The sequence below is a fragment of the Macrotis lagotis genome, chromosome 5 (assembly GCF_037893015.1).
Source record: "Macrotis lagotis isolate mMagLag1 chromosome 5, bilby.v1.9.chrom.fasta, whole genome shotgun sequence".
Classification (NCBI taxonomy): Eukaryota; Metazoa; Chordata; class Mammalia; order Peramelemorphia; family Peramelidae; genus Macrotis; species Macrotis lagotis.
Window position 1 is genome coordinate 223356305 of NC_133662.1, and position 15833 is coordinate 223372137.

At 36.3% G+C, this 15833-nt stretch overlaps 1 protein-coding gene across 3 annotated transcripts in view; it reads right to left on the reverse strand.

Annotated features, from left to right (window-relative positions):
- GDAP2 (ganglioside induced differentiation associated protein 2) overlaps positions 1 to 15833 on the reverse strand; it is a 68742-nt gene that overhangs the window by 19959 nt on the left and 32950 nt on the right. For all 3 annotated transcript variants that reach the window (XM_074188562.1, XM_074188560.1, XM_074188561.1), the window contains exon 13: positions 4720 to 4863. In XM_074188562.1, the coding sequence (XP_074044663.1) occupies positions 4720 to 4863 (144 nt within the window). The remainder of the gene's footprint in view (positions 1 to 4719; positions 4864 to 15833) is intronic.

Consider the following 15833-nt stretch of genomic DNA (forward strand, 5'->3'; position numbering starts at 1 on the left):
GAAAGCACTCAATAAATATCTGCTGCACTGGATACTTATTTATTGTTTTTATGTATTTTAATGTAATTAATTTTTTTTAGGTTTTTGTAAGGCAAACGGGGTTAAGTGGAATGTAATTAATTTTTAAACTTTATAACTAGAAATAATGGTTTAAAATCAACTATGTATACTTTAATTATTAATTTTAACAATGGATGTAGTTCCAAAGAATTGAACATAGAAATTTTGTTTTTTTCTGTAACTATTGTAAAAATAATATGGAAACTTCAAATGCAAATCACTTTCATTAAAGATAAAACCAAAACAAACCAAATCCAAAATGAATACGGCAGATCCTCATGCAGGTAAGAATTCACCTTTCATTACCATCAAGCAATAATTCAAATGTATCTATAAACTGTAGCTAACAGTTTTGATAAAAATCTTTTAAGTATAAACCCTAAAGGCATTAAATAAAATTTTGAAAATAGGCCTTTCAACACAAAAAAAAAGACTGCCAAGTTGCATCATTTAAATTACCATGAGTACTGGAAACAGACTAGAAATTATTCTGGTTGTAGTTCTAGGTAGATAACATAAAAATAAATTGCTCCATTTAAAATTCAATTCTTTTCAATAAGAATTGTCTAAAATGTTCAAAGCACTGTACTATGCACTACGAATATTGAGACGAAAAGAAAATATTCCCTTCTCTAAGGAACTAGATTCTACGAGACATTTTAACTCAAGTGTGGCCACTGGACCTAGGTGCTTTGGGGAAAGTTGTAAATAGTAATAGTCATTTTAGCTTAACGTAGTATGTAAACTATGTAAAAAAGTACAATTACATACTTTATATCAGTGTATCTTCAGAAGAGTCTTGGGAGATATATGCATTACTTATTATCTCCATTTTAGCAAGTGATTAAACTGAGATCCAAAGAAATTAGAGACTTGCTCAACCTCACATAGCTAACTAAACAGCAACACTAGGCCTGCAATTCCTTCCCTCCTCTTTCATATGTTGAGGGGGTCCTCTCTAAATGCTTAAATGATCTAATTACATCTCATTTTCTCCAACTGTTTGCTGTCATTCCACTCCCTCAGTGCCCTTCAATCTCTAACACTCCTTGAGAAGGCCATCTACAATAGGTACCTCATCTCTCTTTCTCCCTCTTAAATCTATGTCTACTTCTGACCTTATCATTTAACCAAAACTGCCAAGGAGCTCTTAATTGCCAAATCTCAGTCCTCATCCTTCATGACTTCTCTGGAGAATGACCCTGTTGATCACTTTCTCTCTCCTCCTTGACACTCACTTCCTTGTAGGTTTTCAGGATAAGACTGTGACTTTCTTCTCTGGCTCCCTTGCTGAATCATGTCTCTGAGTGTTCCACAGGGCTCTGTTCTAGACTCTCTTCTCCCTTTATACAATTTCAGTTAGCACAGTTAGCACAGCTCCAGTGGATTCGATCATTACTGCTCTGCTGATGATTTTCATACTTACTTATCCAGTCCTAACCTCTTTGCTGACCTCCCAATTCGGGTCTCCAACTTTCTATTAGACATCATGAAACAAATATCCTATAAGACATCTTAAACTCTACATGTCCAAAACTGAATTCTGTTTTTTCCCTCAAATACTCCCCTTCCAAATTTCCTTATCACTGACCAAGGCACTACCATCCCCACAGTTACCTAGGCTCACAACTTACTTGTCAACTTTGATACCTATTCTCCTCCTGTCCCATTCAATCTGTTGCCAAGGCTTTCAAAATATTTCTCTCCTCTTGACAGTCTCCACTGACACAGGCCCTCATTATCTCACCCTTGTGTTATTTGTAGTGGGCCTGCCTTCCTCAAGCCTCTTTCCACCCTATTCTATCTTCTATTCAGCTGTCAGTGACCTTTCTATGTGAAGGTCAATGTTACTCAATAAATTCAAGCGGTTCCCTGTTACTCCAGGATCAAATATAAAATCCTCCATTTGGTCTTTGAAGCCTTTCATAAAGTTGATCCCTACCTTTTCAGTCTTCTTATACCTTGCCCAGCCCTCCCCAATTCCATCAACCATCAGGCCAAAGAAAATCAATTACTAGCTGTCCCTCTGGTATTTTCACTGTCTGTCACCTATGCCTGGAATGCTCTGCCTCCTCACTTTTTCTTTTTAAAGGTTTTTGCAAGGCAAATGGGGTTAAGTGGCTTGCCCAAGGCCACACAGCTAGGTAATTATTAAGTGTCTGAGACTGGATTTGAACCCAGGTACTCCTGACTCCAGGGTCGGTGCTCTATCCATTGCTCCACCTAGCCGCCCCTTGCCTCCTCATTTCTGTTGAGGGTTTCTAATTTATCCTGCATGTTGTCTGTACATAATAGGCATGTGCCTGTTGTCTTTCTCTTTTGACGATGAGTGCCTTCAAAGCAGGAATGATTCTTAGCCCCTTTTTGTTTGTTTTGTTTTTTCACAAGGCAATGGGGTTAAGTGACTTGCCCAATGTCACACAGCTAGGCAATTAAGTGTCTGAGGTCAAATTTGAACTCAGGTCCTCCTGACTACAGGGCCAGTGCTCTATTCACTGCGCCACCTAGCTGCCCTTCTTAGCCTAATTTTGAATCTCCATCACCAAGCACAGTGACTGGTGCTTTGAAGGTTCTTAATTCTGACACTGCCCTAATAAGACCAACAACTGGCCCTGCTCACTATTACCAAAAGATTCTCCATGAAAATATGTATTTTAATAAATCATAGTATAGAAGAAATAAATTATTTCAATTACATAAAAAAAGCTTTTGCTGAAATAAAAGCAATATAGCTGGAGGAAGCACAGAAGAAAAAATACAAAATAGGCATTTAACAGTTCTGATTAAAGATAAACAAATCCATAAGATTAAGAGCCATTCCTCAAAGGTAAAGTGGTCAAATGATTTATACAAGTAGTTTTCAAAAGAACAATCAACAATCATCTGAGAGTGTTCCAAATGCTAATCCTAAAAATTTAAATTAAAATCTTTATTACCTGACATGCAAAAATGAACAAATATTATAAAAGGAAAAATTCAATGTTGGCAGGGCTATGGGGAAATGCACGCTAACAATTCATTGCTAGTGGAGCTAGAAATTGTTAAATTTTGTATGGCAACATATAAATCAAATATTACAAAAAATATTTGTTACTTTTGGCCAGTGGTTCCAATATTAGGTTAAAGGTTCAAAGTAGTTCTACAAAAGGGGCAAGGGAGGAAACTATTCATATAAAAATGCTCAAAGTACAGCATTTGGAATCATGCCCAAAGGGCACTATAAAACTGCATACCCTTTGGGTCAACAACACCACTCTATAGCCCCAGGAAGATCATCAAAAAGGGAAAAGATCTACCTGTACAAAAATGTTTTTAGAACCACTTTCTGTGGTGGCAAAGAACTGGAAATTGAGTGGATATCATCAATTGGGAAATGATTGAACAAATTATGAATGTGATGGAGTTTTATTGTTCGATAAGAAATCATGACCAGGCAGACTTTGGAAAGACTTGCATGAACCGTTGCTGGGTAAAGTGAGCAGACTCAGTAGAACATAGTCCACATTGCTGTGTACAGTTACTGTGAGATGACTCAGCTATTCTCAGCAGTTCAGTGATCAAGGGCAATCTTTAAACGACTTGTGATGGAAAGTGCCATCCACAGAGACTACAGAGTCTGAATACAGAGCAAAATATACAATATTCACTTTTAAAAACTTCTTTTATGCTTTCCCCCCTTTAATTCTGATTCTTCTTTTACAACATAACTGATATGGAAATGTTAAACACAATTTTACATGAACAACCTCTATCAGACTGTTTGCTGCCATGGGGAGTGGGGAGGAAAGGGAGGGTGGTTGAAAAATGTGGAACTCAAAAGCTTATAAAAGAAAAACATATATACTATCTACACAATACAAAATGAAGACAATATACAGTGATACCACTGTCTTATTAAAGTTAAAGCCTTTCATTCTTTAAAAAACAAAATATAGGGTAAAAGCAATAAAAAAAGTCACTCAGACTCCTTAATTTTAGTTAATGGTTTGCAAGAACTTATTTTAGTTTAATTTATCAAGTAAGAAAAAGAAATATATATGAAAGGGCCTCCTTCTGGAAAAGAAACCTTAAGGAGGCATCAAATATGTCCTAAAAATAACCCATTTGCCGTAATAACGTTCTATGATGAATGAAGAAAAAAAGCATTAACTAAGTATTTACTGAGTAAAGCAGAGGTGCTGAGTTGGCAATAGAAATAAAAAAAAATAAAGTGTTCTTCTCAGCTAAGCAATGCAATAATTAAAATGGCATTGAAATGTCTTCATACCTTGGCTCCTACAGACTTCTCCATCTGATTCCAATCTCTTCCTTCTAAACAAGCTACAATCCTGCTGCTCTGGAGTACTGGCAGCACTGCCTACCAGACCTGTGCCTCTGTCCTGGCTATTGCCTATGAAGCCTTCATGTTCCCCTCTGACTCTCAAGACTCACTGGCTTACTGCACTTAAGCTCAAGCACTACCTTATGCAGCAGCCCTTCCCAGACCTTCGTTCCCCACTTCTCCCGCTACTCCTAACCTTCCCTCTCAATGGTTCTAATTCAAGAGGTTCTCTTGGGAAAGCCATTTAATCTCTCTGCGCCTCATTTTGTCTTGTATGGAAAGTAAAGGACTTGAATTCAAATTCTTCGAGGATAAAAAAAAATTCTCTAACTTCTTACCCTGGCATCATATTCAAGAACAAAGGGTGGGAAGTCGATCTGCTCTGGGGATATGGCAGCAAAGAGCTGGTGCAGGCTGTCCACATGGTGGATTTTGTCCTTTAGTCCTGAGACAGAAAAGGTGGTGAAAAACCACGTTGAGACCTGTTTGATAAGGAAGAAAAAATAATTTAAATTAGTAACATGGCCTTTTTAGGACATCAGGTAAAAACAATCTTAATAAAGATGAAAATTTTAGAAAGATAAAACCAGGTCTGATTTTGAAAATTGTATCAAGGTAAGTTAGGTTTAAAACAAAATCGAGGATCTCCTAAAATTGAGGATATTAGGACTGAGCCATAGTTCTAGAAGAGGTAACCATAATCAGTCGATCAACAAGCACTTCTAAGGCATTTACTACACACTAGGTCTGTGCAAAACATGGGATACAAAGAAAAGGTTGAAAACATGGGCTCTGTTCTTAAAACATCTCACATTTTGATGGTGGAAAACATGCAAATATCTATCTCTATCTAAATACATATATATTTTATACATACACACACACACACACACACACACACACAAAGTAAATAATCTTAGAAGGATGGGAATAATAATAGGGGAGGGAAGGGTTAAAAAGGCCTCCAAAAGGGGATCTGAAATGAGTCTTGAAGGATGCAAGGGAAACTAGGAGTTGGGGATGAGGAATTGAAGTAGGAGAGAACTCCAGACATTATGTACAGCCAGAGAAAATGCAGTAAGAGACTGAGTCCCAACTCTGGATATAATCAGTAGTGTCTCTCAGCATGCAACCCTAAACAAAAATCACTTTACTTGTTATATACCCTTTCGGCAAATGGATAGAACACACTTTCTAACATTGTTAAATTTATTTTTAAATTCTGGATGTAGGGGCAGCTAGGTGGCACAGTGGATAGAGCACCATCCTTGGAGTCAGGAGGATGAGTTTAAATCCAGCCTCAGACACTTAATCTGTGTGACTGTAACAAGCTGTGACCTTGGGCAAGTCACTTAACCCCATTGCCTTGTAAAAAAAAACCCCAAAAACCAAAAACCAGATTCTGGATGTCTGTTGTTTTTTGAATTTACAATGCTGGAAGTGTTGCTGTAACTATTTTGGTAATGGAGACTTTCTTTTTATTGATTTACTTGGGGTATGAACCCAAATAACAGTCTTGCATGGACATTTCAGTCATTTTATTTGCATAATTCCAGGATCCTTTATCATTTCATAGTTTCACCAAAAATGTGATAGTGTACCTATCATACAATTAACATCTCCAACACTAACCACTGTCATTTTGCAGCATGTACAGTGAAACTTAGAATTCATTTTGATTTGGATTTCTCTTATTATTAGTGACTTGGTTCTGAAGAATGCTGCTTATAACATAGTTTGAAGTTAGGAAGTGTTATTTTTCATTTTCCCTGTTTACTTTTCCTTTTAAAATATAGTTTAAATTATTTGGATAAATATTTCAAAATTACATTTCAAAAAGCTTTTATTTAGAAAAATTCTGAATTCCAAATTCTTTCCCTCTCTCATCCATTGAAAAGGCAAACAAGATGACACTGATTATAATGTGAAAGTCATGCAAAATAGTTGTCCATATTAGCCAAGTTGCAAAAGAAAACAGTCACAAACACACACACACACAAAGTGAAAAAGGTATGCTGCAACAAGCACTTGGGAGTTCATCAGTACTCTTTGGAGGTGGAGGGCATTTTTCATCATGGGTTTTTTGAAATTGGATCATCATTACAATACTGCTGTTACTGCTGTACAATGCTCACCAGGTACTGCAAGATTACTTTTCATAAATTCACATAGGATTTCTCAAATTTTTTCTGAAACCACAATATTCTATCACAGTAATATACCACAACTTGTTCAGTCATTTCCTAATTGATGGGGAATCCTTCAATTTGCAATTCTTTGTCACCACAAAAGGAGCTGTTCTATTTTTGTACAAATAGGTCTTTTCCCTTTGATATCTTTGGGAGACTGATGGAATAGTGGTGTTGCTGGGTCAAAGTATGCCCAGGTTTATAACCTGTTGGGTCACATTTCTAAATTGTTTTCCAGAATGAACAAAACAGTTTCCAACTCCACCAACAATGCATTACCATCCCTAGTTTTTCATATCCCTTCCAGCATTTATCATTTTCCATTTTTATCAAGTTAATCAATCTGATAGGTATGAGGTGATAGCTCAGAGTTGTTTTAATTTGAATTTCTAATCAGTGGTATAAAATATTTTTTCCATGACTGATAGTTTTGCTTTCTTCTTCTGAAAACAGCTTGTTCATATCCTTTGACCATTATTAATTGGGAAATGGCTTTTATTTTCTAAATATGTCTGTTCCTTGTATATTTGAGAAATGAGGTCTTTATTTATTAGAGACCTGCTATAAATTGCTCCCTTGTCCACCCCCCCCCCCACTTTCTTGCTTTCCTTCTAATTTTGGCTACATTAGCTTTTTTAAATTCCATGTAATCAGAATTATCCATTTTACTTCCACTTCCCATATCCTCTCTGTCTCATGATTCTAACTCTTCTTGTCATAGATCTGGCAGGTACTTTTTCTATGCTCCCTTAATTTTCTTTTCCTGTTTTTTTGCAAGGCAATGGGGTTAAGTGACTTGTCCAAGGTCACACAGCTAGGTAATTATTAAGTGTCTGAGGCCGGATTTGAACTCAAGGTACTCCTGACTCCAGGGCCAGTGCTCTATTCACTACACCACCTAGCTGCCCCTCCCCTAATTTCCTCATGATATCACTCTTTATATCCAAATCATATATGTATTTTGACTTTATATTGGCATAGTGTGAAATGTTCTGCCCAGCTGTTTTCCAGTTTTTTCAGATGGTGAGTTCTTGCCCCAGAGCTTAGATCTTCGGGTTTATCAAAAGCTACATTACTCTGGTCATTTACTATTATAAACAGTATTCTTAATCCATTCCACTGAACCACAACTCTGTTTCTCAGCCAGTACCAGATTATTTTCAAGATTATAGTTTTGTAATATCATTTGAAATTTAGTACTGGTAGGTCACCTTCCTTCACAATTTTTTTTCATTAATTCCTTTGATATTCTTGAATTTGTTCTTTTTTGATAGATGAATTTTGCTATAATTTTTTTAGCTCTAAAAATAATTCTTTAATAGTTTTACTGGTATGGCACTGAATAAGTAAATTAATTTGGTTAGATTTCTTATTATATTGGTTTGGTTTAGCCATTTCTCCAGTTACTTAGCTCTGTCTTCATTTGTGTGAAAAGTGTTTTGTATTTTTGCCTTTGGGCTTATTTTGGTGAGTAGATTTCTGGATAGAATTCCAGGTATTTTATGTTACCTGCAGTTATTTTAACTGGAATCACTCTAACTTTTCCTATTAGGTTTTGTTGATATATACAGAAATGTTGATAATTAATGTGGATTTTATATCCTACGTTACTTAAGTTAATTATTTCAGCTAGTCTTTTAGTTGATTCTCTAGTATCCTCTAAGTTTACCTTCATATCACATGCAGAGTGATAGATAGCTTTTGTTTCTTCATTGTCTATTCCTTCAATTTATTTTTCTTATTGGTATAGTTAGCATTTCTGATACGATACTGAATAATAGTGGTAATAATAGAAATTCTTGCTCCACTGCTGATCTTACTGAGAAGCCTCCTAGTTTATCCCCAATAGTTACTCTTAATTTTAGAAAAAAACTACTTATTTTAAGAATGGTTCCATTTGTTCCTATGCTTTCTCAATTTTAATAGAAATGTGTGTTGTATTTTGTCAAAAGCTTTTTCTACAGCTCTTGATGTAATCAGATGACTTTTGTTTTTTCTTATTCATAGATCAATTATGCTTATAGTTTTCCTAATATTGAACCTTCCTGGCATAAGTCCCACTAGTATTTTATTATTTTAATAGGGAAAGTGATCTACAGTCTTGTTTTCCTATTTTTTTCCTTTACTCTTATTTAGTTTAAGGACCCACCAGGAGCTGAAGGAATTCTCAGCTGGTCAGGCTTTTCGTACCACAAGAGGATGTCTGCTGCCTCCATGTTCTCAATGGAGCTCCAGAGTCAGCTGGCTACCAAACTATCTCCCTATAGCTTAGAATGTCCAGCATCACTGTTAGCTTCCCTTCTTCCTGTTAGCGGTACATGCTGCCCCTGGCATCACTTTTCCTTTTTCTGTCCCTTCTGAACTTTTCAGTACTTTTGATTCTCCCTAGTTCAAAGTCCTGCCATCTGAGGACTTACTTTCTATTCCTCCCATGAGGCCCAGGTTGAAATCCCTGTTAGAGGATGCAATCTGCCAATATCCTCTGCCTTTTTTCAATAGACATTCAGTATTTCCATCTCCTTATCTTAACTAAGGCCTAGATTGAATTAGACATATTGTCTTTGAGATAAAATTTCTTTTGGGGGAGAGTTCATTGGAGATAAGAAAAGAATTAAAATGACAAGGTGTTTACTACTTTATTGACCTTCTGTCCCTTATATCTTTTTCTAAGGATTCTGAATTGCTAAAAATTCCAGTCTCTGATGAAGAGTTGGGTCTTTTTTAAAAAAAAATTATTTAAGGCAATGATTAAGTGTTTGAGGTCGAATTTGAACTCAAGTCCTCCTGACTCTAGGGCTGGTGCTCTAACCACTGCACCAACTAGTTGCCCTATCTTTTCACTAAGATTACTCACTCTTCATATATATTTATACTTCCACCTTCTCAAGCAAATTGCCTCAACTAACATCTCCCACTCCCCCACCCCCTTTTGTTCCTTTTCAACTTCACACAAACCTGCCAAAGTCTCTCCAACCCTGAAAATAACCTTCACTCCATCCAGCAATTATCCTACATCTCTAGACAAATTCCTCTGTACCCACCACTCTCTTGCCTCTCACTCCCTTCTAAACCATCTGCAGTTGAACTTTCAACCTCATTACTCCACTGAAGTTGTCCCCTTCAAAGCTACAAATAATGACTGAGTTAGCTTACCCAGTGGCCTCTTAACAGTCTTCATCCTTCATGACCTCTGCAGTATCTGACACTAATGACTCCCCCTCCTTCTCTACTCTCTGCACTCAGACCTTAGTGCAAACAAACTTTCCTTGTTCTTCTCCTACCTGGTTGCTCTTCATTGTCTTCTGTTAGTTCATTATGCATTCAAATGTCCTGACAATTAACTAGTATACTCCATGGCTCTGTCCCAGGGTCTCTTTTCTTTTACATTCTCTCAATTGGGGACATGATCATCTTCCCTGAGTTCAATATCGATGTATGTTGATGACTAGCAGATCTAGATAGTCAATGCTTTCATGTCAGGGGAGCATTACTAACTATTGGACATTTCAGAGTGGACATAACTAGATGTCCTGTGTTTAACCAAAGTCAACAGTCCATCATAAAATTCATCATTTTTGTGCCCAACTCTTTCAAATTTTCTTATTAATATGAAGGGCACCATCATCCATGTCACTCGTATTTACTTCGATGTTATTCTTGACCTTGGTATTCTACATATATATAATCAGATGCCAAATTTTGTTTCTTCTTTGATAAAATGTGTCCTGTGTCAGCTTCTCTCTACTCTAACAGCTCTACCCTAATTGAGGACATCATTACCTTTTGCCTAGATTACTGAAGTGGCCCCTTGCTTGGTTGCTCTGTCTGAAGAATCTCCCCATTTCAATCCATTCTACAAAGAATCAACAAGATGATTTTTCCAACAGCACAGGCCTGACCCCCAGCACCACTTTCCACTCAACAAACTCTACCAGTTCCTTATTGCCTCACTAATAAAAACATAAACTCTCACATCTGATATTTAACATTTTTGACAGACCAACCCCTTCCTACATTTCAAGTCCCTACATGTTTCTCCCCTCCATCATCTATGAACATGTCATAAGGGTCTAAATTGCTTTTCTTTACACATTATACTCCTCCATTTTCTGCTTTTTGCCCTGACTGCCCTACCTGCCTAGAAATATTCAGTTTATCTCTGCGCCTCAGGGAATTCCTGGTTTTATTCAGGATTCAGCTCAAACTTTATGACTGTATCAATTCCTTCTTGACACAAAACTACTAGTCAGTCAGTCAACATGTATTTCTTAAGTGCTTACTATGGTCCTGAGAAGGTAGGACTTATTGGAAAAGATCCTGCTGTTGAGAAAGACTGAAGGCAAAAGGAAAAGAGATGGCAGGGGATGAGATGAATAGAGAGTGTCAGAGAAGCAACAAACATGAACTTGGACAGATTCTGCGAGATAGTGGAGGATAGAAGGGCCTGTGGGCCAGGGTCTAGAGTCTGAAAAACTGGACTCAACTGAACAGTAACAACCATGCTCCCCCCTAAGTGTGGGGAAACAAAGAAAAGCAAAAATAAAACAAAAAAAACAGCCCCTCTCCATGGGGCATATATTCTAAACATGTATTCTACAACATATAAAGAAGGCACATGAAAGATATAAACAAAACTGAATAAAGATAATCTGAAAGAAAGCATTAGTAGTTTGGGGAACAGTTCCTGCAAAAAGTGGGGCTTCTCTAAATCTTGAAAAAAGCCAGGGAAATTATGAGGCACAAGCATCTCAAGTCTGGGGAACAGCCAGGGCAAACATACAAAGATGAAGGAAGAAATTGTCATGCGAGGAACTCTAAGTAGGCTTATGAAGCTGGGACAAAGGATATGCGAAAGAGAATAAGATGAAGGAAGAACTGAAAGGAAGGAGGAGAGGGGGCTAGGTTGTGAAAAGTTTTAAACATCAAAATGAAGGTTTGGGAGAAAATAATGATAATATTTATATACATAGCTTATTATTTTGATAATGAACTCCAGGGTTTAAGGCTAAATTTAATGTTAAATTTAATGTTCCCCCCCAATTCTGATTCTCTTTAATCTCTATTTTTGAGTTGGTCACCATCTACCTAGATATTTGCTTCTCTCGGGGTCCTGCCTACATCCCCTTCTCTTCACTCTATACTATCTCACTTGGTGATCATCACTTCCCATGGGTTCAATTATTATCTCTATCCATCCATCCATCACTCTAGTCTCTCTTCTGAGAGACAATCATGCATCTCCAACTCCTTTCTGAATATCTTAAATGAATAACTCAACCCAGATGGTCCAATAGACATCTCAAACTCAATAAATCCAAAAGAGAATACCTAGGTAGCACAGTATGTAGAATGTTGAACTTGAAATGAGAAAGATTCAAGTTCAAATCCTGCTTCAGGCACATATAGGTTATGAAACCTGGGGGAAAACATTTTGCTTCTATGCCTTTCTTCATTTGTGAAGTGGGGATGCTAATAGTACCTACTCTCACAGGGTTGTTGTATGGATGAAGAGAGAATTTAGGTTGAGTGCTATGCAAACCTTAAAGCCCTACATAATGCTACTAGTTGTTTCTATTAGGGAGGAAGCATGGCATAGTGGATGGAGAGGCTGGCCTCAAGAATCAGAAAGACCTGAGTTCAAGTCCCACATCAGACATGCAAGCTGAGAGACCCTGGACCAAACAATGACCTTTCAGAATCCTTGGCAACTCTCTAAGAAAAGAAACTTCTGATCTACATTAGCACAGGAGCTTTTTCCACCCGGGAGTTACTGATACAAATGCAATTACAGGTCCCATTCCATCCCAATTCCTATTAACTGAAAGTTGAATAACTTTAAGATATATTAAAATAGGAACATATGAAGGCTCTCTAATGTGTGGTTATATATCCTCACAGTGTGAAAGACAATGAAAAGTAGGCAAGAGTATCAAATTCTATTTTACATTTATTATTGCCTGGGTCAAAATGAAATGGTGGCTAGCCATTACATATTCACCATGCTAGACAATATTCCTCCTATTAGACTGTGAGGTCCTTGAGAGCAGGGACTGGTTTTGCATTTCTTTGCATCCTTAATACTTAACAACAATGCTTGTTGACAGATTGAAGGAATATCTTTTCTTTTTCTTCCTTTGGCTTTTTACAAGACAATGGGGTTAAGAGACTTGTCCAAGGTCATATAGCTAGGTAATTATTAAATGTTTGAGGCTGGATTTGAATTTAAGTCCTGTCTCCAGGGATGGTATTATAGTCACTGTACCACCTAAGCTTCCCAGATCTAAAGAATATCATGGAGCTACAACAAATCTTTTAAATCATTTTTAAAAATCTAACTTCATAAACATCTCAGAAAGATTTGAAGTAAGCCTTTTAATTCTTTTTAAGATAAGAAACAGCCTATCCTAGGAAGCCATTTCTCCCTCTATGTGGAGTCTCCTCCATCAACTCCTTGAGGAAAGGAACTATTTCACCTGGCCAGTACTGATTCACAGATGTTCATTCAGGTAAGAACAGGATATGATGCTAAAGTGAATTTTTTTTTTTTTTTTAGGTTTTTGCAAGGCAAATGGGGTTAAGTGGCTTGCCCAAGGCCACACACAGCTAGGTAATTATTAAGTGTCTTGAGAATGGATTTGAACCCAGATACTCCTGACTACAGGGCTGGTGCTTTATCTACTGCTTCACCTAGCCGCCCCCCTAAAGTGACTATTTTTGCCAAACAATACAGTGCATGGATTCAGGAAGTCCTAAACTTAAACCCAACCAATAACCTCATATTGTTAATGTATTAAAGTGTCTTGAGCTCACTGACATCAGGTCCCTCTTTTGGGGATAAAACCTGCAGCATTTACTTCAAAGGGATGTTATAAAATTTTTATAGTCCTTAAAAACACAATTATCAATGTGAATTACTAAGTCTCCTAACACCCTTCATAAATGGCCACTTTATAAAAAATAAAAATTACTAAAAAAGAAATGAACACAAATTATATTGAACATAATTCAATCTTTCATTAGTACATTTGAGTAAGATTCAGAATTTCTCAGAGTTTTCATCATGAGCCTATTGACCTTTTCTCTTGAATCAGTGTTGTGATCAGTGTAAGAGTCCCAGGGAGGAATTTCTTCTATTAGCACAGGTCAGCATCTTCCCTGTGACTTTTAGTCTTAACAAGTTGTGTAGACAGAAGATGAAGGGGGCAATGAAAAGCTGGTGTGTTTTCTCTCTCTCTCTCTCTCCTCTAACTGTTCAGAATTATTAAAAAAATCTAGCTGTTTAAATTTGATAATGACTTGAGTTTCTGATACACAGAATGCTGTGGGTGTGGGCATGCAGACACACATGTAGGTTAGTGTGAGGGGAGTTAATTTTTCAACTGTTTTTGTAAAGGTTAAGTTAAAATCAATTTACATTTCAAAGGCCCATATCAATTAGCTTTTTCTTTGGCTAAAGTCATGAAAAGGCATGTTTGTTAACTATGAAGATGACACAAAACTGGCAAGGAAAGCGACTATGATTGATGGCAGAAGCAGGATTCAGAATTATGTTAATAAGTTGGATCACTAGACCAAAACCAATGAGATGAAATTTAATTGGCACAAATGTATAGTCCTGCATTTGATTTCAAATAAATTAACTGAACAAATTAAAGAAAGGGGTTTGTAGGAATTCTTGTGAAGAAAAAAACAAAACTAGAGAGTTTAGTTGATCAGAAGCACAATAATTGAAGAGTGGATGTTGGCTATTAATAAAACTAATATGAATACAGAGTTCAGATAATAATAATTAACATTCTAACTGTACTCTGAATTGGTCAGATCACAACTATTTTGTGCAATTAAATGTCATTTCTTGTCTGACAAGATACTGTTACTGAGGGGAATTTTAGGTGAATCAGCTGTGTAAACTCAGATCACTGACTTGTTAGAGCAAGAATAAGCATCATTATGAACTTATAAGAATAAAAATGAGAAAGTAAGGAACAAGTTAAATGAACTGTTCATGCTGAAAAAATGGGAATTGGATAAAAGAACAGACATTGATACAAAAATATCACCATTTATCAAAGAAGTTTAACTAATCAAACATCACTATGTTGAGACTAAAAAGTCTAGAAGCTGCCTTAGCTAGCAAATACTTTATCTCCTTACCAGATGGAGGGATATGACAGTCAACAGCAATGCCAGTTCAGTATATAAATCTGTTTACAAAATTTTAAGAACGGTTGAAGATTTTACAGTACTGCTTTATAAAATAATGAGAAACAGCAGAGGATAAAACAAGTTTATGAAAAGCAGAATGAAAAACTCAATTGAACCAGATCATTCCAAGTAGACTTAAAGGCTGAAATTAGAAGCCTAATGAACACATGGAAAATGAAAAATATTTTTCAAGACCTGTAACAAACTCTTTTCATCAAACAAATTTGGCCTCTAACATCATAGTTCCTGATGTGCTACATGAAGCAGCTTAAGTGGAACTAAAGAAAATAAAAATGGCTCAACAAAATTAAGTCAAGGATACATAGAAATAGTCTGCAGTGGTTCTGTTTCCTCATCTAGAAGGGGGCTTAGGCTAGACTTGTTTTGGTCATTGATCTCTTTGCAGCTTGCTGAAGCCTATGAATGCTTAATATTTTTTTTTAAAAATACATAATACAAAGAAAATCAATACTGAAATCCAGTTGTCAAAACTTTTTTCTTTTACAAGTTTATGGACATTCAGTTACGAATACTTCAACCAACTCATTTCTAAAATTATTTCCAGTTCTAAATCTGTCATTATAATAAGACATCTAAAAAAGGAAGAGAAGCAAAAGCTTGGAAAAAAATTTTTAAAAGGAGTACCTAAAGAAAAAATTAAAGCTTTCCTCACATAGCTATTTTCCCAATATTGCAAAATTTTATGAGAATAATCTTTACCTATTTTAATTTACATATTATTTGAAAATAAAGGTTTAAGAAGGTACAGGCAGTCTTTTGAAAATCAGTCAATAGCACATCTTCATAGTCATATAACTGACTGAAAAGAGTAGAGAATATAACATTCCTCTGTGCTATTTGTTGAATGTTTTTAAAAAAAAGCATTTGAGTAGGCAGAACAAAATGATACTATAAAGGTTCTCCTCCAATAAAAGTATTTCCTATGCACATATCAAAATCATACCAGATTCCTTGTAGGATGTAAAGGATAATTTTGTTTGACAATCTTTACTGACATTAATATCAGGTAAGACACAAAACAGGGAAGGTGGAAAGTG